The sequence below is a fragment of the Trichosurus vulpecula genome, chromosome 3 (genome assembly GCF_011100635.1).
Source record: "Trichosurus vulpecula isolate mTriVul1 chromosome 3, mTriVul1.pri, whole genome shotgun sequence".
NCBI lineage: Eukaryota > Metazoa > Chordata > Mammalia > Diprotodontia > Phalangeridae > Trichosurus > Trichosurus vulpecula.
In genome coordinates this window covers 420990391-421015248 of record NC_050575.1, presented here as the reverse complement: position 1 = coordinate 421015248, position 24858 = coordinate 420990391, and the positions used below count along the sequence as shown (strand labels likewise).

At 47.1% G+C, this 24858-nt stretch overlaps 1 protein-coding gene across 1 annotated transcript; it reads left to right on the top strand.

The window, feature by feature from the left end:
• Positions 1-24835, top strand: MTHFD2 (methylenetetrahydrofolate dehydrogenase (NADP+ dependent) 2, methenyltetrahydrofolate cyclohydrolase). Its single transcript, XM_036750914.1, has 7 exons — positions 1-298; positions 14278-14462; positions 16402-16524; positions 18960-19220; positions 19649-19741; positions 20839-20964; positions 23533-24835. Exons 1-7 carry the CDS (start codon positions 204-206, stop codon positions 23691-23693), a joined length of 1044 nt encoding a protein of 347 aa, XP_036606809.1. The 5' UTR covers positions 1-203; the 3' UTR covers positions 23694-24835.
• The last annotated feature ends 23 nt before the right edge of the window (positions 24836-24858 follow it).

Below are 24858 nucleotides of genomic sequence, written 5' to 3'. Positions count from 1 at the left end.
GGGGGCCGTGACGTCACGCGCCGGGCCCAATGCGCGGGCCGCGAGCCGGGCGGGCCGGGAGCCGGGTGCCCCGCCCCTCCGCGCGGCCGGCGGCTATAAAAGACCGCTGGCCGCCGCACTAACCTCTTCTCGGGCCAGGCGAGGTGGCCTCGGGCGCTGCGCGCTTCTGGGTCCGTGGCTCGGTCGGCGTGGCCGGTGGCGGCATGGCGGCCCCAGTGGCTCTCGCGGTCCCGCGGGCGGCGCGACTCCTGTGGCCAGCGCTGAGCGCTCGCCGCTCGCTGCACGTCACGACGGCCAGGTGAGCGGGAGGGGCCGGGACGAGTCGGGAGCAGTGATGGAAGGTGATGTAAGGTGGTCAGTGGTCCGGCCCGAGGAGGAGGAGGGGCAGGGGTCGGGGGCCGGGGCCCGGCTGGGCGGACCTGGGGATGAGCCGCCTGGGGGAGCCTGACCTCGGAGCCCGCACCTCCGAACTGGGGGGGGTGATGGGCCGTGACGTGACGGGCTGGGGGGGGCCGCGGGGGAGGGACTGGTCAGTGGCCGAAGCCCAGGCCCCTGGGGGAGGGGAGAGCAGCTGCACCTGCTCGGAGCCCCTCCCCCCGTCCCCCCCTCCCGTCCACGCCCACCCCGGGCGCCCCAGGTCCCTGGCGCTGGCCGGGCCTGGGGGGCGAGCCCCGGGGTGGTGTCGGGGTGTCGGGGCCTCGTACGGCCAGGACGGTGGGGGGGGCGGGGGGCAGCCCCAGCAGCCCCGGGCTTCGGGGTCCGGTGTGGCCTTGGCGGGAGATCTCGGGCCTGGGCGGGGCGGAGACTTCCCCGGTGGCGCCAATTCCGACCTTTTTGCGTACGGGGGTGGGGGGGGAAGAGGAGGCCCTGGTAGGAAGGATGGAGCGGAGGTGAAAGCCTGAAGCCGGGCATGGGGCAGGAGATCTAGTTCACCCCTGTCCCCCATCATTTTTACAGAGGAGGAAACTGAGGTTAGAGGAGGGGGCTGGGACTCCTCGGAGGTCGTTGAGTGGGTGGGGGAGCAGAGGGCAGGGCTCTGAACTTGGCTACCCCCCTCCCCAGGAGCAGCAGTGACGCCCCGCCCCCACCCCTAATTTATCTAATTGTGCTCCACTCCGCGGTCCTGGGCCGGCCTGGGAGCGCGCCGGAACTTGGCCTTCTTTGTATCCGCAGCGATTAGAGCCCCGCGCCCGCCGCGTTGGTTAGTTTGTGTTTGGTAAGTGTTTGTGGGCTTTCTGACCAGATCTCTTGTTCAGAGCTAAATGGGCCCCGGAGACCACCACTCTGGTCACTCAGCCAAGAAAAGAGGAAAAGGCCCCGGTGGCCTCCAGGACTCGCCATCCAGGGGGAGACAACACACAAACTGATCTACACAGAGCCAGCTGGGACAGGACAGACGGCAAAGAATTTCAGAGACGGCTTCGGACCGAAGAGGGAGGGGCAGGGAAGATTTGGTGGCACTTTAGCTGGGACTTCAGGGAAGCCAGGAGCTCAGTGGGGCCAGTCTTTTGGTCCTGCCCTCCTCATTTTACAAAGGGAAGAAACGAGAAGTGATGGGGCTTGTCCAAAGGCACGTAGAGGAGTAGAGAGATCAGAATCTGAGTGATGAGCACAACGCACAATTAACTTGTATGGTGCTTTAAAAGGGGCTTGACCTTCTTTGTCTCTCCCCGCTTTAGTGCTGGGGAAACAGTGGTTTCAGGGTTTGATGTCAGGTCTTGGGTTCTAATTTTGGCTCATGTTGACTTGGTAATGAAATGGATAAAGCATTGGATCTGGAGTCAGGAAGACCTGAGTTCAAATTCGGTCTCAGACATTTACTAGCTGTGTAACCCCGGCCTTAACCCCTATTTGCTGCTCAGTTTCCTCATCTGTAAAAATGGTCTGGAGAAGGACATGGCAAACCACTCCAGTGTTTTTGCCAAGAAAGCCTCCAAAATGGGGTCATCTAGAGTCGGATGAGACTGAAATGACTAAAGAGCAAAAAAGTAAGTTACTTAGTGACCTTGGGTGCTCTTATTTTTTCAGTCTTATCTAAATCACCAGGTATTATCTCTATGCCTACCAGTTGGCCAGCTTGGATAATCCCCCTGGGCTTAGTTTCCCTTATCTGTAAAAGAGGGAAACTGGGAGTTGAGGGAGGAGCTTTCCTCCTCTGGCCCTCAAAATGGGTGATTGGTGAGAGGTTCTGGTAGTTATCCAGGCATTATTTGTCCAGCTTTACCCTTGAAGGAGGAAGCAAGGGTTTTGAAAAATCACAGTGTTGCGGGCTCCAGAGCACGGGACACCAGAATTCCTGACTTCAAAGTTAAGTGACTGTATCTATCACTGTGATTCTATTCGCTGTACTTGCTTGTTCGGACGGACAAACACTACTGGCGCCCCGCTCCTGGGAGCTGATGCTAATCTCTGGGGGAAAACAACTAACTAAGCAATAGGTTTATATATACCAAGTAAATACGAGAAGGGGAGATCTGGCTTTTGGTGAAGGAGTGATATTATAGCAGTCAGTCAATGACTGCTTAATACTATATATAGCTTGGGCCCCCTAGGATCCCTTGGGGTGAACTTTGTTTTGTGGGGGTACAGCTCCTGTTCCTGGTCCTGGTAGTTTTGGCCAAAGAATCGTGGGTCACTGGTATGAATCATCCCCTTTAGGGATGGGATGAGGTAAACGAGAATAATGGACCTTGGAAGGGAAGGTAGAAAGGAAGATGGGGTATACTGGGGAGGGAAACCACCTCTAAAAAAAAACAGTTTGTTATGTTGGAAACTCTTCATTTAATAAAGTTTTTTAAAAGGGATTAAAAAAAAGATGGGCGCTGGAGGGGAGAAACCGCTTCTTAGGGAAAATGAAGAGAGGAAGAAGGGCTATGGGCTCTCCACCCCATGGCTTCCCTCTTTGCCAGTTTTTTCCAGGCCTTACTAGCTCACCTAGTGGCTACAGAGGCTACTTGCAGGCTGATGAAATCCCAGGGCTCATTTGCAAGCTGCTGATGAATGAATGTCTGGAATTCTGCACGGCCTCCCTTGTTTGCCACTAGATGGGGAAGGGAAGTGTTAACAGTGGAGACTTCAGGGCTGTGGGAAGGCGCTTCATCCAGGAGATATAAGTATAGGCTCACTGTCTTAGATGGACTTCAGAATTCCCAGTCCACCTCTTCCTCTTATTTTTCTGCTGATGGGTCAGTGTTCAGCTCTAAAATATATCTATATTTACATGTATGTCTATAGATGTATAGAAAGATATACATGCATTAAATACATATAATTTTAGAGGCAAAAATGTGGTCATAATAGTAATTACAGCTGTCATTTAAACAGTTCAATTTTATAAAGTGATTTCCTTACTTACAGGATCTCACTTAATCCTCACACCCTTGAGTAAACATACTTCAGGAATTTCTTAAGTACAGGAGCAGCTCCAGCAGCCAATCTTGTAATTTCAGAGATCATTCTTAGAGAGTTGCAGAGGGGAGAGAGAGAAGAGAGAGGGAATAAATGGGAACTAGAGGGAAGGGGTGTGTGTGTGGGGGGGGGAGGGGGCAGCATTAAGTAAGTGATTTATATATGTCCTTGGTTATTTTACTAAGTAATTTCCAGAAGGATTTGAATTCTGCTCTTCCAGGTCTACCCTGGATCATAATGTCCACTTTGTAGATAAGGAAACTACACTTGAAGTGAAAGACTTCTTGCCTCCACAGCTGAGAAATATCCAGTGTTATTTGCTCTCATGTCTGTCTTCCTCAGTTTCCAATTCCATTTAGACCCTCTCAGAGTTCAACCATCTGAATAAAGAAGGGAATGTTTCTCAGTCTTTCCATTTTCATCCTTCAGATTCCCAGTCATTAATAAAAATGCAGCAAAAACCAAGCTCCTGAAGAAAATTCTTTCATGAGAACTGGATGTTGGGGCCCGGGGTTTTCCCATTTACACAGCTATGTTATAACTGGGGCAAATTAGGAGAGCATTATTGTTATTCAGAGTTGGGAAGACTTTAGTTTGAATTTATCCTGTTAGATGGGGCAGTCGTTTAACCTGGGTCTTGTTTCTGTCATATATAAAATAAAATTATAATAACTCCAGTAACTGGCCTAATGGGGTTACTGAGCCTCAGATGAGATTCATTTATAAAAGCATTTTAAAGTACCAAACAAAATGTTGAGTTGTCTGTAAATTGTGTGGGTAGGGGTAGGGAAGAGCACCTATACACTGCCAGCTTGTCTGGCCTATTGTGAGGAAAAAATGCTTTGCAAAACCTTAAGGTTTTAGCAAAATGTGCAGAACTGTTGTGAATCCTTCATTTCCATCTTCCCTCCCTCCTGTGTTTATGGTATAGAAGTGTTGTTCTTTTATACATAGGTCCTGTGGTTGGTTTAGCCATCCAGCACCTGTAGGGGAATCATCTACCTGATGTCTCGTTCTTAGCTAACCAGAAGTGCTTCTGTAAATGTCTTGGCATCTGCTAGGGGGAAACTTTCTGTTGATCTTTGACCTCTTTAGAGTTTTATCTCTGCTCAGCTGCCCATCACCCCTCACTCCTGTAACCCCTGTTTTTTTCCTTTTTAATTTGAGGTCAGCAGTGCTATTTTATGGCTAACCTTGATGGTTTTCTTCCCCTTGCCTGTCTTGGGAGACTTGTCTCCTAGCTTCCCTTTATCTCTTGATTCCTTCGTAGTCTTCCTCACTGTTTCTTTCTGATCTGGCCATGCCCTGGTCTTTTGGGCTTTCTTTACTTTTACTCTTCATTGATGATCTCTAATCCTAATATTCTGAGTTTCAGTGACACCTTCTCTTTGTATTTTACTTCAATACCACATCTCCAGCTCCAGCTTCTTTCTTGAGCTTGGTGTGCATGTTTCCAGTTGTCTCATGCATAAGAGGTAGGGAGCTGAGGTTGTGTATTAGCAAGGCAATAAACACAACATTGACGATAATTGTGAATATGCATATGTAGTTCTGTATCTCAAAATATGAAAGACTCTCCATATAGAAGGTAGAAGAAGTAAAAACATTATTCAAACACCAGAGGACCAGATCCCATAACCAATAAGTCCGGCCTATCCAAGCAGAAACCAACTCTCCAAACCAGTAAGTGCACTTTATCATAACAGAAAGGAACTTAAAACACAATATCACAGCATGGAGCCTCGCCATCCCAAAACCATGTGTGCCACCCCCCCCCCCCCCCCCCCCCCCGGGCCTTCCCACAGATACATTCACAACCACCACACGTCTGCTTTTTGCCTCAGCTCTAACTACTCTCTCTGAGCATTTTCTGTGACACACTTTCCTTTTCCTCTCAGCAAGCTCTTCCCACTACATGTGACTTAGGCTTCCTGTAATGTAAGCAAGTCAATATGGCCTATTAATGGGTGGGAAAGATCTTCCAATCTAAATTGTTATTACGAGTTGTCATAGGTCAGTTACTAATTGTAGAGGATAGCAAACTGAGGGCCCACCCAAGAGAGGAAGCTTCCACTTCCGTGTAGACAGGGTCCCCTAGATGTCAGCTAGAAGCCTCTCTTTCCTCCTCAGACTGAACTCATCTTTCCTCTCCTGACATTGTCTTAAATGTCAGTTTCTCTTTAATAACAATGCTTTATAAAAGATTTGCAATATTGTCCATTTTGATACAACACTCCTGGGAGAGAGGTGGGTGTGCTACTTATGTATCCCCCTCTATAGATGAGGAAACTGAGGTAGACAGACTAAGTGACTGGCCTACCCACACACAGACTAGTAAATGTCGTTGAGGTCTTCGAAGGCTCTTCATTGACTGCAGCTGGGTCCCAAGCTCTCTTGATTACACTTTGCCCACCCACTGAGCTGCCTCTACCATTCCAATGAAAAGAAAAATATCACATAGATTTATTTGCTATGTGGAAAGCACACATATGCCTTTCAGCTTGGTGATACTGAAATGAAAAAGATGGTCCTCAGTTGACAGAGGTTGGGCTGGCTCTGGACACTCTTCTGATCTCCTTTGAGTTAGAAAAGGCTTGGCCTGGGTGAGAAGAGTCTATGCAAATTTTGTCCTGAACTCCTACTGCCAGCAGGGAGCTTCCTGCATTCCTGAGTGTAAAGAATTCTCTACATCTTTTACAAGTTTTAAAAATATTAAAACTTGATTTTTTATCAGTGAAAATCACCTTTACTCCCTGCCCCTTGTATAAATATTTTTTTTGGTTCTGCTCACTTCAGTTTGTACCAGGTCTTGCAAGTCTTCCTAGATTTCTCAGACTGCCCTCCCCACCCCCCCTCATCCCTCCCTGCCCCCCATCATATCCTACAGTAAGTAGTAATTCCATAACCTGTTCAGCTGGTCCCCAGTTGGTAGGGATCCCCTCAGGTTCCAGTTCTTGGCCAGTTGAACATATTTTATATTCTGTATTTTGAGGCTTTAAACCTCAGTTATTAAAGTAGTTATTTTAATCCTTACTAACTTCACTTTTAACTGTATGAGCATTGTAGCCAACAAATAAACTGCTAAACAAACCTTGAAACTTCTGGACTAGGCCAAATTTAGCCCACAATACCAATGGGGAGAAAGCCCGTATTAGGAGATTTCAGCTGCAAGTCACATGGAAATGTACCAGGGGCCTCATGAGGTGGGGAGAGTGCTGATCAAACCTTACCTGTTCCTCGAATACACACCTGCCCAAACAGTTGCCAGGTCCTGTCTCCACATGAATTCCTTCCTTGGATGCTGGCTGTGGGGCTGGATTGGAAGAAGGGCCATGTTACTCAGCCATTCCTATGGCTTTTGGATTCAGGGTCTGAGCAGAGGTGGTGGCCAATTAGTTTATGGGGCTGGTTGACTTGCTTTTCTCGCAGGATGCTTCCCTGGATGGCTAGTGAATTGCTGCCATTTCTGAGGGCCTTTGGGCTCTCCCCTGCTCACTGGTGTCAAGGGGTCAGCAGCTACTAGCATTGGTGGTGACTGGGCTCCCCTTTTCTGCAGGCGGGTTGCTCCCCCTCTATGATGGCTGCAGGGATAGCTGGGGAAGTTCTCTTGGAGCTTTTTTCTTCCTTTGGTGGGATCTGAGCAGAGGTTGTGGCCAAGGCTAGTTTGCTCGCTGCCCTAAGGATGCCTAGCAGCTGGCTGCTGCTGCTGCATCTCTCCTCCCACATCCTCTGAGCTGCCAAATCCTGTGGTTTTTACCTCCCCAGACAGCTGCCACCTCCTAACTGGCCACTGCCTGCCATACTTGAATACTATGTTCAGTTCTGGGGCTATATTTAAGGAAGAGAACACTCAGACAAGTGTCTGGGGGGGGGGATATGGAAGGGAGAAAGTGAAGGCTTAGAGGGAGTTGATAACTGTCTCCCTGTATCTGCATGGCTGTCTAATTAGACAGGGAGTGTTTGCTCTGCTCAGCTTGGTACCAGAGGATAGAACTTGGGGCAGCGGGTGGGACTTGTTGGAAGTCTGGGGACCCAACCAAGTCATGACAGGGTGTCAGTCTAGTGTTCTTTTTCACTGCACCAGGCCACCGGGCATTAAATCCATCTGGATGCTGAGCTCGACTCAGCTCAGTGCTTATATGAATGAAATCCCTGTGCTATATAGTATGCTGGACAAGTCCAAAGCAGAAATGAACAGCTATCCCTGCCCCTCAAGGTGGCTTTACATTCTGGGAGTGACAGTTTGCAAAATAGAATCGAACAGAGGGGAATCGGAGAGGCTCCCTCGAGGAAACAGCATCTTGGAAGGGAACCTCTGGACTGTGAGAGGAGGGTGCAGAAATGCCAAGTTGGGAGCAATAAGCAGGCCAGTGACTGAAACAGAAGTGTTGGAGAATGATTTTATGTGAAATCAGTGGAGAGAGGGGGGGTGGCTGCTTACAGCCTAATGGGCCACCTAAGGAGTTTGTGATTCAGCCTGGACTAGGCAATGGGGAACAAGACCCAGGGGACAAGATGGCATGTGATGGTGACAGGGTGGTGGTGGGGGTGCAGCAGAGTACTCCGCTGTATATTACTGGTAATATTGATCCTTTAGAAGTGATCTGTTTGGGTGCAGTGTAGTCAGAAAGTCCTGAAGTCAAGAATCCAGCCTCATATATTTAACCAGCTGTGTGACCCTGGAACAAGACACTGAACTTTTGCTGTAAAAATGAGGATCATAATAGAACCTACCTTGTAGGGTTGTGAGGATTCAGTGATCAAAGTTCCATGTAAATGCTAGCTACTAAAATTTGCTTTTGTTTTGAGATCTGAAGGCTGGAGTCCTTCCAAAGACCCTCCTTGAGCACTGCCCTGATTTCCTGTGCCCCTGGTTTGAGCCAGGGTCAGTGGTAATCTTCCATCGTGGTCATCCAGCTTATTCCAGCCTAGCCTAAGTTAGCCATGTTTGTGAGGATGCTCTAGCATGTCTTTGCTTCTGGTCCTGCCTTGCTCTCAGAGGGTAGATGTTCCATGAAGCAGGTTCATGGGGGATTCTGTGGTTCCTGGCATGTTGTGAACACTCATTGGGGGCCTGCTTTCCTGTTGGAATAAGATGGGAAGCTAAGAGTCTCTGGGAAAGCCTTTCCAGTGCAGGAGAGTTCAGAGCAGATTTTATTATGCACTTGAGTCCTGGAAGCTGGGGGCGGAGGGTGGGGTAGGGTTTGTGCTTGTTGCTGCTTTGAAATGATCTTAATTGAATGGCTCCTGACTTTTCAGCTCTTCTCTGTTGAGTCATTACTTGAATGGAAAGTTTTCAAAGCAAGATTCTATGAAGCATTAGAATGTCTTAAAGGGCCATGGGTATTCCCTCTTTACTTCTTACTTAAGGCCTTATGTGGTGACAGCCACTTACCTCATTCTTGTCAAAGTGGGGGCAAGGTAAAGTTAGGTAGTGGTTAATAGTATACTAATAAATACATTGTTATCTCAGCATCTTTCAGAGCTGTGGGTGAAGGAGAAAGAGAGGTTAGAATACAGTATTATGAGGCTCTTCCCTAAAGGGTCAGTGATTTAATAATTGGTTCACTGTAATCTTGAGTCCTCATACTGGTCTGGTCTTCTTGGTTGTGGTCATTTCTTTTTAGCAGATAGAATTCATAAGCAAGTTGGAGAAAACAACTAAAAGCCTCCTTGAGAAAGCCAATAATACCAATATGGTCAAGTTATAAATATTCTAATTACTTCAAATACAGGATCTCATTTGAGCCTCACAACAAACCTGTGAGTGAGATGTGCTATTATTTTGTAGATGGCTTAAGAAAAGGGGCAGCTATCTGATGGATGGATAGAGTGCTGGGCCTGGAGTAAGGAAGACTCATCAGACACTTATTAGCTGTGTGATCCTGGGCAAGTCACTTAACCATGTTTGCCTTGGTTGCCTATGAATGAACTGTGGAGAAAGAAACTGCAAACCACGTCAGTATCTTTGCCAAGAAAACCCCAAACGGGGTTGTACTGAAACAATGAACAACAAACAACTAAGAAGGAAAGGGGAAGGGCATTTATTAAGGCATATAAAGATAAAATTTATTAAGCACCTACTATTGCCAGAACTGTGCTAAGAGCTTTACAAATATTTCATTTGACCCTCAGAACAATCTTGGTAAGTAGATAAACTTAAAATGGCACACGATTTTGACATAAAGGGTGATATAAGCAAATTAATGCAACATGGAAGAAATTTTTCTTGTCCAATCTGTGGTATAGGGATCTTTTCATGACCAAACGAGATAAAGAGGTCCATAGGAAATAAAATAGGTAATATTGATTACATAAAGTTTTTGTACAAACAAAATCAATGTCGCTAAAATGAGAAGAAAATCAGGAACCTGGGGGAAAAATCTTTGCAGCAAATTTCTCACCTACAAGTCTCATTTTTAAGATATAGGGAATTGACTCCAATTTGCAAGAATAAGAGTCATTTTTGTCCCGATTGATAAATGATCAAAGGACATGAGGAGGCAGTTTTTCAGAGGAAGAAATCCAAGTTATCTGTGGCGATATGAAAACATGTCTACAGCACTAATAAATGGAGAAATGCAAATTAAAATACCTCTTAATGTGCTGCCTCATACCTATCAGATTGGCTAAGATGACTGAAAAGGAGAATGACAAATGCAGGAGGGGCTGTAGGAAAATAGGCAGCTAATGTACCATTGGGGAGCTGTGAACTCATCAAGACATTTGTGAAAACAATTTGGAACTAGGTCTGTGTCCCAAAGAAATCAAAGAAAAGGGAGTAGGACCTATTTGTTCAAAAATATTTCGAGCAGCTCTTTTTGTGGTGGTAAAGAATTGGAAATTGAGGGATGCCCATCAATTGGGGAATGGCTGAACAAGTTATGGCATAGGATTGTGATGGAAAAACCTGAGAAGACTTATGAACCGATGCAAAGTGAAGTTAGCAGAACTAGGAGAACATTGTACGTGCTAGAGCAATATTCTATTGATAATCAGCTATGAAAGACTTAGTAACTGATCATATAATGATCTACCACCGTTTAAAAGATTGCTAATAGAAAATGGCTATCCACCTCCAGACAAAGAACTTTAAGGATGCACACAGCGAGCAGATTGAAGCGTTTTCTTTTTTCTTATTTTGGACATGGCTAGTGGAGGAATTTGTCATGATTATACATATTTATAATGTTTGTTTTCTCACTTCATTGTGGGAAGTGGGGTGAGGAAGGGGAGGGATGAAGAAAATTAGAACCTGAAAATAAAATAAAATTGAATTTAAAAAAAAAAGAGCTTACCAGAGACTCAGAAAAATCAAGTGAATGCTCTTGGTCCCGTAGCTAAATGTTAGAGTGTTGGATTGCCTCTGACAAAATTTAAGAGACAGCCGAATGAGGTTTGGATATGAAACCATTTTATATTGATCTAGGAAAAAGTCAGCAACAAAGGACTGCCAGTGGAAGATGAGCATATTGATCTTTTCAATAACCAGAAACTCCAAATTGATTTTTCATCAGTGAAGTTATAAACTGTTTGGTGTATACCCTTGGAGAAGTAGCCATTCTTACCAAACATGCTTATGAGGTATTAATTTCCTTTAAACACTGCGAGTTAGGATTCTCAGCCCTTTTTTCAGTCAAATCTAGACAAGAAACAAACTGGAGGCTGGACCTGATATGTGGTTATTTCTCTAAAACATTCATCTGAGATCAAAACTGTTGGTTGACAAAAACCAGAAAAGAGAGGCTTACCACCTTATCGGACTGTTCTGACAAGTGATTTCACCCTTTAAGGATACTGAAACTGTTATATGCCAAACAAAGTTTTTTTTCTTTCAACACATTAATTGCTTTATTTCATCTGTGTATATATATGCATGACAAACTCTAGAATTTATTTCCTTTCATATCAAATGACTGTCCTAAGGAGATTTCCAATGAAACTGAGCCCCATGCAAGCCCTACTGCTCCTGCATCTAAGCCGGGTTTAAATCCTTTAGAACTTACTGCTCCTGACTGCATAATTCCATTCTCTGGTCCACGTGTGATGACAGGTGCTGCTTGCCAAAGAAAGTGCCTTTTACTTGATATGGAAGCTGAGTATCTTGAGATGGAGGGTCTGAAGTTGAGGTATAAATAAACTAAGTCACTCCAAAAGGCAGCTGTGACCCGGCTCCTTTTTAGTACCCTTCTCTAGGGTGCCTTTCCAGTTCCTGGAATAGGTTGCTGCTGTGGTTCTTGACCCCTTTATTAATATAGATCAGGAATGTTCATGCAGTACAGGCAGAATGTTAAGGGATGACATGGGAGGGATTGATGGGCCACTGGTAATGTACACATGCTGAATGACTTTATAGACATTGAGGGAGCCCTGCTGGTGACATTTTTGGTAGATGGCCCTGACGGTGGTCTCTCTTATGCCTTGTATCTGTAGTAGACTGAGGCTGCAGATTCTCCACCCTCTCCGTCTCCCTTGCTCTCTTCCCTCCCCCACCTTCCAGTGATGAGCCCATGGAGCTGGCCCACCAATTCTTTTGGAGACAGAATCCTACCCCATCCTTGAGCCCTTTTCGATCTAGGCTGTGCCATTTGAGAACCCTTGAGAGTTCCATGTTGGGATGAGGCATCAGCCCTTGGTGGAGGGGTGTTAGGCAAGCTGGAGAGACGGATGACTGGATTCTCTCTGGTAGCTTGAGTTCAGGGTTAGATGTTAAAAGACAGAACCCACTAAAAACAGTCATTGGAGTCCTGATGATAGGTTGTAAATGCTTACACATCTATTTTAGTTAATATTTAGCTTCAGAGAGCTAAATCTGGCAAATGGCAATACAGGGTATCTAGTACTTAGGTGGATCTTGGAGATTTATAAACTAGAAACCATTTAAATGACTCTGCTTTCAATAAGGGTACTCTCTTCTGTGGTACAGATCACTGCCCATCCATACCTTGTCCTGCAGGATTTTGGGCCTTAACAATCCGTAAATCTTTCACTTTTTTTTTGGGGGGGGGGGAAGCCTTTTAAGTAGGGACACTGACCCCGGAAAGCCTCACAGATTATAAGTTAGAAATAGAAATGAATGGCTAGGTGTAGGGATGCAACTCAAGATCAGTACTGCGAAGGAAATGTAATCTTGGAGAGCTGGAAGGTGCCAGGCTTGGTGCCAAGTTCAAGTAGAGGTGGGCCACTAAACCCCACATAAGGATCCCTGTGGGTAGGGCCACATATTGACTTAGAAAACTACTACTCACCTTGTATTCTCTTGTGTTTTTTATCAGTTTTGTTAAATATTTCTCAGTTCTGTTTGAGGCCCCACTCAGAGTATTACAGGCCCTGCATTTGCCATCTCTGCTGTAAGGGACTGATGAGATCGTGGGGTTCAGTATTTCTAGAGACATGTGCTCTGACTGATGGCTCTGGTCTCCACTGACTGTCTTGGGGGAGAGGAGCAGGTCAGAAGGAAGGGAAAGGGTTTTTAAGTTGGTGGGTTTGAAGAGGGACCTTTCGTCACAGTTTTGCAGGCAGGTATTTGACAATCCCTCTGAAATTCAGGGTTTAAGTGGCAGCCCTGGGTCATCACTTTCCTGGTCTCCCTGGTCACATGGGCCTTCTCCTTCTGAAGGCTTTACTGGCCTTCCAGCCACTCTGATTTACAGCTCCCCATGCCCCCTCATTCCCCAGATCCAGTCACTTGCTAAGTCTTTTCGCATTGTCCCCTGGGCCCCATTGGCTTCATTGGGTTTCCAGACAAGTTTACCCACGTACCCCGTCTGGATAAGTGTAGCGCTCTTCTCATTATGCTTTGCTCACGTCTTTCGTTGATTTAACACACCTTTGAAGTGTCCTTGATGTGGCTGCCTGAGTCATGTTGCCAAGGCCCAGTTTGACCCTGGTGCCCTCCTGTTCAAGGCTCCTCCCTGGCTCCTTTTGGCCTCAGCCGACATCCAGACTTCTCATAGTCGTCCCTTCCAGACAAAGTAACTTGTTTTCTCTTCCCTTCCCACCTCAATGCCTGCCTTTCACTAGTCCTCACACCATCCCACCCCTACCACCGACATCTTCATCAGCATCATGGCCAGCATTTCAGTTGCACTTCAGGGTTTGCAAAGGCCTCACGCTTCTCATCTCATTTATTCCTCACAACTCGGGGAGGAAGGTGCTAGTGTTACCGCCGTATTATAGATGAGGGAACTGGCAGTCAGAGCTTGAGTTACTTAGGGTCTCATAGGAATCTCTGAGGCTGGATTTGAATTCAGGTCTTTGTGACTCAGTTCTTAGCTAGGATCCCTCAAGTCTCAATTCAGGGCTCCCTCCTGAGCAGCCTTTCTTGGTCGTTAGTCTAGTTAGTTGTTAACATCTTCTCTGTCCTCCAAATACCTTAAATTTTTTATCTGTGTAAATCCTCCAGGTAAAACCAGGTGAGCTGTGAGAATGGGGACAGTTTTTGACTTTGTCTTTCTAGGGCTTAGCATAGTGGCTGGCATATAGTGGGTGCTTAATAGTTGCTTATTGAATAAATGAATGCATTAGGCGGGTTTGGGAGCAGTAACTATTAGGAACTCAAAAGACCTAGGTGCTCTAACGCTTGCCAGCCGCCGCGTGACCTCATACGTGGTTCCTCACTTCTTGATCTCAGGTCCTTTACTGTAGAATTTGGGGTTTGGAATCGAAATGCCTTCTTTGATCTTAAGGAAATGAATTTGAGTGTTTATCGCATTGAGTTGACACTCTTGATGAAGAGATAAGTTCTCAAATAGATCTGGGAAGTAAACTCCCCAGACACTTGACCTCTGTTGCCTTTGAATGGATGAGTTCAGCAGATGTGGAGAGGAAGACAAAAGCTCACAGATCGAGGTGTTCTTCCATCTGCAGAAATGAAGCCGTTGTGATTTCTGGAAAGAAGCTGGCCCAGCAGATCAGGCAGGAGACCCGTCAGGAAGTGGAGCAGTGGGTCGCCTTGGGTAACAAAAGGCCCCACCTGAGCGTTGTCCTGGTGGGAGAAAACCCTGCGAGTCACTCCTATGTCTTGAACAAGACCAAGGCTGCGGCAGATGTGGGTAGGTTGACGGTCTATGACAATCTTCTCTTATGAGTGACTCGGTATGATGTTTTGTTAGCCCCAATCCTGACAGGGGGAAGCCTCCTGGGCTTTCCTGCTCTGATGTCCATAGTTCTTGGCTTTGCCAGGACCTCCTCTAAATTGGAGAGTTGGGGATGATTACACACGGAGGGATTAGGTGGCATTTATTAAGTACCTACTATGTGCCAGACACAGTGCTGGGTTTGGTAAGATTAAAGTAAAGCAGTGCCTACCTTCAGGGAACTCAGTTCCAAAGGGGAGACAACATAGGTCTATAGGGGTATGCTTGCAAAGCTCCATGGGAGGTGACTGTGGGGAGGAAAGCATGAGGTAGGTGGGAGAGGGCAGTGGTGGGAGGATCAGGAAAGGTGGCCTGTAGGAGGTAGGGCTTGAGGGTGAGTCTTGAAGGAAACAAGGGATTCCAAGAGGCAATGAGTGTGTATAGGGGGTGTGGGGTGGGGTAGAGAGCATGGGAATGGGACATCTTGGGTAAGGGAATGGAGAGGGAATATTGTAGTGGATAAGGGCAGCAGAAGGCCCAGTGAGTACAGTGTGTGGAAGGGAGGATTGTGCTGTAAGGTTGGGAAGGGAGGAGGGCACCACGAGATGAAGAGCTTTCGATGCCAAAAGAGGAATCCCAAAGGTGGTAAGTGGGAGCCATGGGGGTGTGAGCAGTAGGAGGCTGGGGAGTATGGGAGGCAAAGCAGGAGGCCAATGGGAAGGTTACTGCAGGCGTCCTGCTGTGCCACGATGAGGCTCTGAGCTCCCGTGGTAACCATGTCAGTGTGTACTGGTGTGTGTGTGCGTGTGCAGCAGGTGTGTGCAGGGAAGGGGGTGTGTGGGAAGATGTCATGGCTGGAGAAAGAAGATTTGGCAATTGATTGTATATGAAAAGAGTGAGTGAGTAGTTGAGGAGGAAGCAGACAGGAGAGAATAGGGGGTGGGATTTACAAGGGTAGTGGTTCACTCATTCCATGTCATTGGGATGGAATTATTTAAAAGTACCTGGTTACTTGAATAGAGATAATAGAGATAATGACTCCCATTTCCTGAGCCCTTTGTAAGAGTGCTTTCCACAGAAGAGGTAGGTGTGATAAATCTCTTCATTTTACTAATTAGGAAATAGAGGCTAAGGGATTGTGCTGGGGCCCTAATTGCATAGCCAATAAACAAATGCCAAATTTGGGTTGTAGCCAGATGTCTTCAAATCCAGCACCATTTCCATTATGCCCTCCCTCTCATGGAGGCAGTGAAGAAATGCTGGACAGGTTCCACATCTTCTGAAATGCACACCCCTATGTATTGTTTGGTGTGTGTGTGTGTGTGTGTGTGTATGGTTTACGTAGAGATATGTGCGACCTTGGCCGTATCATGTAACTGATTTATACTTTGTCGTGCTGGTGGGGGTGTGTTTGGGTATTTGTGGCAAAAGATTGTCAGACAGATTAAGGGGCAGAACAAACATTGGATGAGGAGTAAATATATGGAGCCTTTTGTCCTGACTTTCCCACTGACCAGCCCATGGTATGGGTCAGGCCATCGAGTCTCTGGGCCTCAGTTTCTTTGCTGGTAACACATGAGGGTTTCCTGTTACATCTCTGAGCATTGATCTCCCATGAAGCTGCAGGTGATGAGATTTCGTCATTGGAGGTTAGATACTAGTTGGACATGGTGTGAGGGAGGATGTTTAAGGATCAGCGGTTAGTAGTAATCCTGAGGCTGGTGAGGCCTTGGCCTTTCTGACCAAGGAGGGTCTGTTGTTATATGCGTTTCTTTGAGTTCTTCTCTTAGGCACATCCCAACTGTTCTCTGGGATGAGAAGTGGGCTGGGTGAGGGTGGGCACCCTCATAAGGGGCAGCAAAGCCACCGGCTGTCTAGGGCTTCATATTCATTTGTTTGTGTTTTCATCCAACAGGAATCAGCAGTGAAACAATCTTGAAACCCGCCACCATTTCAGAGGAAGAGCTGCTGGATTTAATTGGCAGGCTCAATGATGATGACAATGTGGATGGCCTCCTGGTTCAGCTCCCTCTTCCTGGTGAGTGTGATGCCACGGAGCACTGAGCCCCCAAGGCCTGCAGTCAGGAAGACCTGGGTTCAAGTGTGGCCACAGACCCTTAAGTCACTTAGCCTCTGTTTGCCTCAGTTTTGTCGTCTGTAAAATGGGGATAATATAGCACCTCCTTCCTAGAGTTATTGGGAGGATCAAGCACTTAGCACAGCATGCCTGGCACATAGTGCTTGTTTCCTCCTTTTCTTACCAGAGAAAGACTTTGCTTTAGTTTGGTTTGAGGCAAAGTGAGTTTTCGTCTCATTGGGCAAATGGACAAAATTTCATCTATACAAATTCCTCAGACAGCACGGAGGAAGCTTTACTCTCCCTGCTGCTCCTGGGCCAGTCTCATCATCAGCCCAGTCCTTCAGAGACTGGCTGATCTACAAGGGCTCCTCTTTGAATGAGGAAGTAAAAGGAGGAAAAATCCTAGATCCCAATACTAATAATTGGTTATTAATGAATAGAAAATGAATCACTTCTCTCACCAGTCAGATCTTCAGTGAGTCCCTGGCCTGCCCCCCATTATGTCCCTGTCATGAGCTTCATTGATAGATGCTCAGAACACTGCATACAACTTAAGTCTGACTCTTGGAAATGGGTCAATACTGTCAGTGCCCCTAGCCTGGGTTTTCGAGCTCTGTGCTGTGTTCCACTGATGGTGGATCAGCTCCCCAGCACCAGGGAGGCCCAAAGCTAGGAGCTTCTTTCCTTGAGGCTTAGGGAATGCTGGGGCTTCAAGAGGCTATGCTCACCTTCACACTTTTACCTTGCAGGATTATTGTAGAGATAGCAAACAGCTTGTTTGGATCCTTTCTGATATTCTATCATATTCAGGATCATGCAAAGATTGTTTCTTTGATATTAAGTTTTTAAGTTGTGGTTTTCTCTCACTCTGGTTAAAAAGCGATTTTTATACTGATTCTGAGCATGTGTTCTGATGTTTGACCAACTGTCCTTATTAATATCTAGGCCTCTGCTGTCTGCCCCACTCACCCCAGCCTTTTGGGTGGAGGAATAAGGAGCTCCCACAAATGCAGAGCTCCACTCCCACGAAGTGGGGTCTGTACCATTCCAGTGTGTGCAGAGTATCTAAAGCTTGTATCTTGTTTAATTCTCACAGCACTGAGGGAAGTCTGAGGGGCATTTTTCTGGTTTGCCAGTGAGGCTTAGTGAGGGTGAGTGACTTAGTTTGGTTATAGAACTGTTAGGGGTCAAAGCTGGGAATTCAGTCCACCTCCTCAGACTCCCAAGGCCAGCGCTCTCTCCATTACTTTGTTGTTGCTTTTCAGAAATTGGCCAAACATTGATGGCATTAAACTCAGTATATTTCTGGAATAACACCACCTAGCATTTCTCTAGTATTTTAAGGTTTGCAAAGTGCTTTACAAATATTATCTCATTTTATCCTGCAACAACCCTTCGGGGTAAGTGCTGTCATTATTATCCGCATTTTACTAGAGTCACACAGCTAGTAGACTGAGGCTGGATTGGAACTCAAGTCTGATTCTAGGCCCAGCACTCTTTGTCACCCCCTAGTGTCCCGTCAACTGTCTCCTCTGGGGAGAGAACAGTGAGGGACAGAGGGAACCCGGTAATGTTATTTTTATAGGTAATTTGAAGAACCTACTGGGCTGCAGGGGGCTTCTTTTTTAGAAGTAGCCGTTAGGACTAAGAGCCTAGAAGCAGAGGTCGGGCTATGTAGGTATTAGTTCTAGCTCAAGAAAGAGGTCAAAGGGATTTTTATTTTTCTTTGTGGGTTAGCCTAGCACAGGTTATCACTTATTTACAAACGTTCTGAGAAGGCATTCATGATACCATCACAGTAACACAGTGTGAGTCAACCCGATTTCCCTCTTTTTGAAAGTAATTTAGACTGGAAAATGAATCCCTATTTTGATTAGGACCTTAATTTAAGTTACAAGGTTCCAGTCGTGACTGGTCTCCCTCTGGCTGCTCCGGTGGTTCAGGCTCAGGATAGGAACGAGATTAACATTTAACAGAAGGAGTTTACTTAACAACAATATGGGAGGGGTATTGGATAAGGATGTAGCCTGGTGACCAGAGCCTCCAGCACCATAGGGCTGTTCAGGAAGGTGTTCTGTCTCTTCATGTGCTTAGCTCGTGGGGACTTAGGTGACGAAGACACGACATCAGCAGTTTGAGCCATAGTCCCCAAGGTGATGTCACTGCTGTTTTATGACAAATCTCACCTAGCTTGTGTGGCAGGGACCTTAGTAGTTGTAGCAAAGCTGTCCTTGCTTATGTGAAGTCCATATTGCTTCTACTGTGCCAAAGACACTGTATGATGTTAAACGGCAGTTTCTATAACACAGAGGCGGCCTTGGTACTGTAGCCTGCTGTATCCCTCTTTCAAAATGGGTCTGTGTCAGAGCCTTCTCCTCCCTTTTCCTTCCCAGAGCACATTGATGAGAGAAAGGTCTGCAATGCTGTGGCTCCAGATAAGGATGTGGATGGCTTTCATGTGATCAACGTGGGGCGCATGTGCCTGGACCAGTACTCCATGCTCCCTGCGACGCCCTGGGGTGTGTGGGAGATCATTAAGCGGACAGGCATTCCCACCCTGGGGAAGAACGTGGTTGTGGCTGGCAGGTCCAAGAATGTCGGCATGCCCATCGCAATGCTGCTGCATACAGATGGCAGGCATGAACGTCCCGGAGGTCAGCACTTTGTGTTTATCTGTAAGATCCCCTGACAGCAGGGGATCTGCTATGGGAGGCATTTAGGTGGTTCCCAGTGTACTCAGTGCTATGTAGCATTGCTAGATTTGTGTTCCATGGGATTGGAGTAGCCATTGTTCTATTAATGACCTGACTGGATGCTCCCGAGGCAGTGTGCCTAGAATGGTGGGAAGAGGTGGTGGTGGTGGGGCCTGGATTTGAGTCTTCCTCTGACTCAGAATATCAGTTATGATGCCCAGCCTTCCAGTTTCTGTGGAGGCAGCCCAAAATTTAGTTTACCTGCAGCTCTGCACTGTCATTTGCTTTTTGAAAGGGGGGATGATCCCTTGGTGAATGTGAGCATACCAGGTAAGAGACAGCTCCCAGTGGTCACCAAAGAACAAGCTCGATGTTTGGGTTCCTTGCAGGGGATGCCACTGTGACGATATCTCACCGTTACACTCCCAAGGAGCAGCTGAAGAAGCACACGATTCTTGCGGATATCGTGGTATCTGCTGCAGGTGAGTCATGGGTGGGATGCAGATGGCTTCTGGGCTTTGGGATATTCAGGGTTCTGACCCTGCTCATACAGTCTGGGGTGCTGATTTGTAAAGGGAGAGGGTTGGATGAATGAGCTTGTGATTTCCTTATGGATTTAAATTCTGTGAGAAAGAAGCCCCTCTTATGCCTGCTGTGGATTGGGTGACATTGAGCCCAGAAAAAGGTTTGAAAAGAGCTGCTGTCTGTCCTTAAGCAGTAGCCCTCTTTACAAAAGTAAGTTAGGCCGTATGTGAGGGATTTCAGGGGCCAGATGGTTTGTGATACTGGATCAAGTATTTATTCCCTAGTGAGGGATATGCTCTGTCCTTATGAATAATATGATGCATACTGCAGGGGCTGTCTTATGGGGGAGTGGGATGCACTTGGGGGCGGGATTACTGTCCAGGGATACTGTGACAGGAGCCCTGAAAGAGCTCCCCTGTTCAGCATCTTTCTTACTATCTAGCAGAGTCAGAAAACTTCTGGATACTTTAAAATGCTAACATATGTACTGGGTAGAGGATTAACTCTGTGACTTGCTGTAATTAGACCAGCACCTAGGCAATAGCATTCTTCTGGAGTTTGGGGACCAAAGAGAGAAATGAGGGAGTCAGGAAGGTGGCCTGTGTAGTCTGGGAGATGCTGAGGAGTCAGATGGCTGCTTCAAGCCTGGGCAGGGCAGGACAGGAGAGGAAACAAGGTGACAGGAAGTGGCAGAGAGGGCTAGAAGGGGAGGGAGCTGGATGGGGCAGGCCTGAGCTAGGGACCAGGTCTTCTGGAAGGCTTCAGCTCTCGCCCCTCTCTCTGTCTACTGGGAAGAGGAGAAGATGCTGAGGTCCTGTGCTGCTCAAGCCTTCTGAAGGGTTATCTTTATGCTCCCTAGAATGAGGCAGCGTCATGCTCTTGGGGTGGAAAGTCCTGGAATCAGAGAGGAAGGCCTGGTATTGGATTCAGGAAAATGCTGTGGCAGTATTGTTTCTTTCACAGTGTTTGAAGCATCCCCACTTGTGTCCAGGAATCTTAGTGCAGAACCTGCACAGACAGGTCAGGAGAGTCATTTTGCCTTCTTCTGTTCCAGGCATCCCTAATCTAATCACAGCAGATATGATCAAGGAAGGAGCTGCTGTCATCGACGTGGGGATAAATCGGGTTCACGATCCCATCACTGCCAAACCCAAATTAGTGGGAGACGTGGATTTTGAAGGTAAGTGGCCTAGCAGTGCCTGTGCCCTTTGAGACAGGGAAGTACCTTGTATCTGCCCATCAATTCAGGAAACCAACCAGGGCCCAAAACCTGAAGGCCCACACTACCTTGTCTTTAGTTTTGTTTTTTCAGTACTTGATGGGAGCTGTGGCCTCACCAATGCAAGCATTCCTCCCAATTCCTCCAAAAGGCGCCTCTGGCTCTTCTTAACCCTTACAATCTGCCATCCAGACTTATCTTCCACTTCTGAGTTACCAGGGATCTAGTGTTGCCAGAGTGAAAGGACTCTTCTCAGTCCTCCTTCTCCTTGACCTCTCTTTAGACTTGGACACTGTTAGTCAATCTCTGCCTTGGTACCTAGGTTTTGAGGACAGCTGTCTCTCCTGGTTCTCTTCTGACCTCACTGACCGTCTCTCCTCAGGCTCCTTTGCAGGATCCTCCTCCAGATCATGCCCTCAGTAACCACAGGTGTTCCTCAGGGCTCTGGCCTGGGTCCCCTTCTCTTCTTCCTCTAGACTTCTTCCTTTGGTGACCTCATCAGCTCCCATGGACTTAATGACCATCTCTATGCTGATGATTCTCAAACCTCTCTGCTCACCTCCAATCTTTCATCTCCAGCTGCTTTTCAGACATCTTGAACTGATGTCCCGTAGACATCTTAAATTCAATATGTCCAAAACTGAGCTCTTGATCTTTTTCCCAAACCCTCTCGTTCTCCTACCTCTCCCTATTACTGAGCATTATCCTCCTACCAGTCCCTCAGCCTCCCAGCCTAGGAGTCCTCCTGGACCCCTCACTATCTCTCACCCCCCATATCCAATATGGTGCCAAGGGCTGTCGATTTCACCTCCGAAGCATCTCTCTGATATGTTCCTTCTCTCCTCTGACCCTGCCCCCACCCTGGTGCAGACCCCCTTCACCTCCTGTCTGGACAATTGTAGTAGCTGCTGAGAGTCTGCCTGCCTCCTGTCTCTTCCCCACTGCAGTCCATCCTCCATCCAGCCACTAAAGAGATTTTCTTAAAGCCCAGAGCCGAGTATGTCACCCCTTTGCTCAGTGAACTCCAGTGGCTCCCTATGGCCTCCAGGAGCAAATGCAAGATGCTCTGCCTGGCCTTCAGAGCCCCTCCTAACCCAGCCCCTTCCTCCCTTCCCAGGCTTCTTACACCTTCCTTCTGTCCAGTGAGCCTGGTCTCAAAGAATAGAATGCTCCTCCTCTAGGCTCTGGCATTCTCTCTGGCTCTGACACAGGCTGGACGATTGTGTTGTTAAATGCCTAAAAGGCATTCTAAAGAACGGATGGAGTGGATGGACCCAAGGAGTCGTTAGTTATTAAGGGTGCCATGGCAGCTTGGTTGGTATCTCTGCTGTTTAACAGAATCTGTGTGTTGTCTCGGGGCAGAGATGTCAGGCATGCTTATGTGCAGGGAGCACAAAGCTGGGAGGGACAGCTAAGGATGCCTATGGATGGGATGAAATTTAATAGGGTTCAGAAAGTGACCTTCACATGTACATGGTGGGGACAACAGACAGGGAAGCTGAGAGCTGCCCTCAGAATGAGGAAGGCCTGGGTCCAAGTCTCTCCCGGCAGTGGCTCTTCACCTTTCAAGGCCCCAGGTGACTTTGTGAAGACCAGAAACCCCAGAGGAGGTGTGGGCAGCTCTGCCTTGGGGTGACGTGGGAAGCCCCTCAGCGGGCTGAAGTCCAGAAAAACCCACTCAAACTCTTGTTAGTGAGACTAGAGGCAGAGATTCTTTGCTCTAAGAGTTCAGCCTTTTATTCGGTCTATGGATTTTTTATTTATGGAAAAGCTTCCCAGTTTCATGAGCTCAGAATTGTTTTATGGTCTCCTCTGGGAGTCCTCCTGGGTTGGTTAAGCAGTGTCCCCCTAACCTTGGTTGTGGAGGGACTTAATCTTATTCTGTTCCAGTTGGTGCCCAGTGGGAGCTTCTACATTCAAGCCTTAGATCCATTCTGAGTTTATTGTGCAAGATGGCTCAGGACATTAGTCTCAGGCTCATTGCTGTCCCCTGCCTGGCGAGTGGACGGGAGTCCTCCTCCCACAAATCATGGTCTTGGGCAGCTGTGGTTTTAAAGTGCTCATGTTTCTGGCTTTTCTTGTCTGTCCCATCGATGAATTTTTCTGTTTTTCACCCAGTGCCCTCCAGATCTCTCTTATGCCCAGACACTACCTCCCCTGCACACCCTTCTCTGATGGTACCAGGCCCCTGCTCCCCCCTAAACTAGGAGGATCCTCCCCTTCCTCAGATTACTTGGCACTGATCTCGCCATGGGCATGATTTATTCTCCCAAGAAAATGTAAGATATTTTTATCTTTTGTGTCTCCATGTCCAACAGAGAGCTTTCTGCACACATACAGTGCTTAATACATGTTTGTGGGAATTGAGTTGGAAATCCTCAAAACCTTCAGATTCCTTAACAGTGTGGATGAGACATTTTATGTTTGAAATTGAAAATGAAAATGAGCGTATCAGGTTTATGGTAGGGGTCTATTGGGATTTTTTCACCTGATCTTGAAGTACCCTGCCTTTCTTCTTTATCCCTGCAGAAGTCAAGAAGAAAGCCAGTTATATCACTCCAGTGCCTGGGGGTGTGGGTCCCATGACGGTCGCCATGCTGATGAAGAACACCATCATCGCTGCAAAGAAGCTGTTGAAGTCTGAGGAGCGGGAGGTGAAGGCCAAACAGTTTGCAGCAGCCACCTCTTAATAGATATCTCTTTATTAAAAAAAAAACCACAAAAAACATTCCAAGTAATTAAAAAAAAAGAAGCAAAACAGGCCGATAGAAATGCAATATTTTAATTTATTCTACTGAGATAATTTTCTGATATTTGTTTGCAGTCAGGCTATTTATTGAAATTGTTAGTGTAGGCAGCTGTGTGTGCTCAGAGACCTGTATCCCCACTTCTGACATGGCTGCTGGGTGGTCCTGGCTCTCACAGCCTTGCCCAGGGAAAACTGAACTTGTCACATTGACCCTCGTAGCAACTAAGGCCTTTGATGTTAAAACACAGGAAGCACAGGACCCCGTGTCATGTGGAACCAAGAGAAACTTGGGCTGCTGAGTTGGAGGAATTGTGTTGTTGTGGTGACTTGACAAAATCAGGTTGCTTTATGATAACATCCTCCTGAACCTCATCTGTGGTCCCCTAAAGTAAATCTAGAGATTACAGTCTCAAATTACTAGTCTCAGTGGTTCAGATGAAGGGAAAAGAGAACCCACCATGTGGCCTGAAACATCTTAACTGGGCCTTCCACACCCCAAGAAATGGTAGTCTGCTGGTTCCTATAAATGCATGCCCACAGCTGTCCCAGGCTGAGGTGGGAACTCTTTTAGGCCAGAGCTCCTTATTGGGGGTGGGGTGAGCCTCAGAAGCATCCCCCAGGACTGGCCAACAGTAAATGGCTCTTTGAAAACAGGCCCTGCTTGTCCTCTTCATGTGGGGTGTGGGGGGTGGGGAGTTAGTGTCCTGGAATTGATTACAAAGGACTTCATGTTTGACTTCAAGGTTGCATTCAGATCTCACACATTGGCTGTAACAAAAAGAACCCAGGCCTGAAAGAAACTCTGACATGGGGACATTTTGTGCTCTGGGGGATGCTAGGAGTTTATTTTGGGCACCTCCCCCTCAGACTTGTAGAAAGGGGGCTGGGGTGGGGGCCTTGACTGGGGCAGGCAGGCCTTGCTTCCCAGAGTGCCTGGCACTCTCCTGATAACCAAAGAACTTGCAGCGGCTGCTGCTTTCTTTCCACTTAGGTCCCATTGCCTTTCTTGAAAGTCTTTGAAAGCTTGCAGTGCTTACTGATTTACCCAACCAGATTTTTGATTAAAGCAGTTTTTTAAAAAAATAGACTGTGCAGTGTGGTCTGTT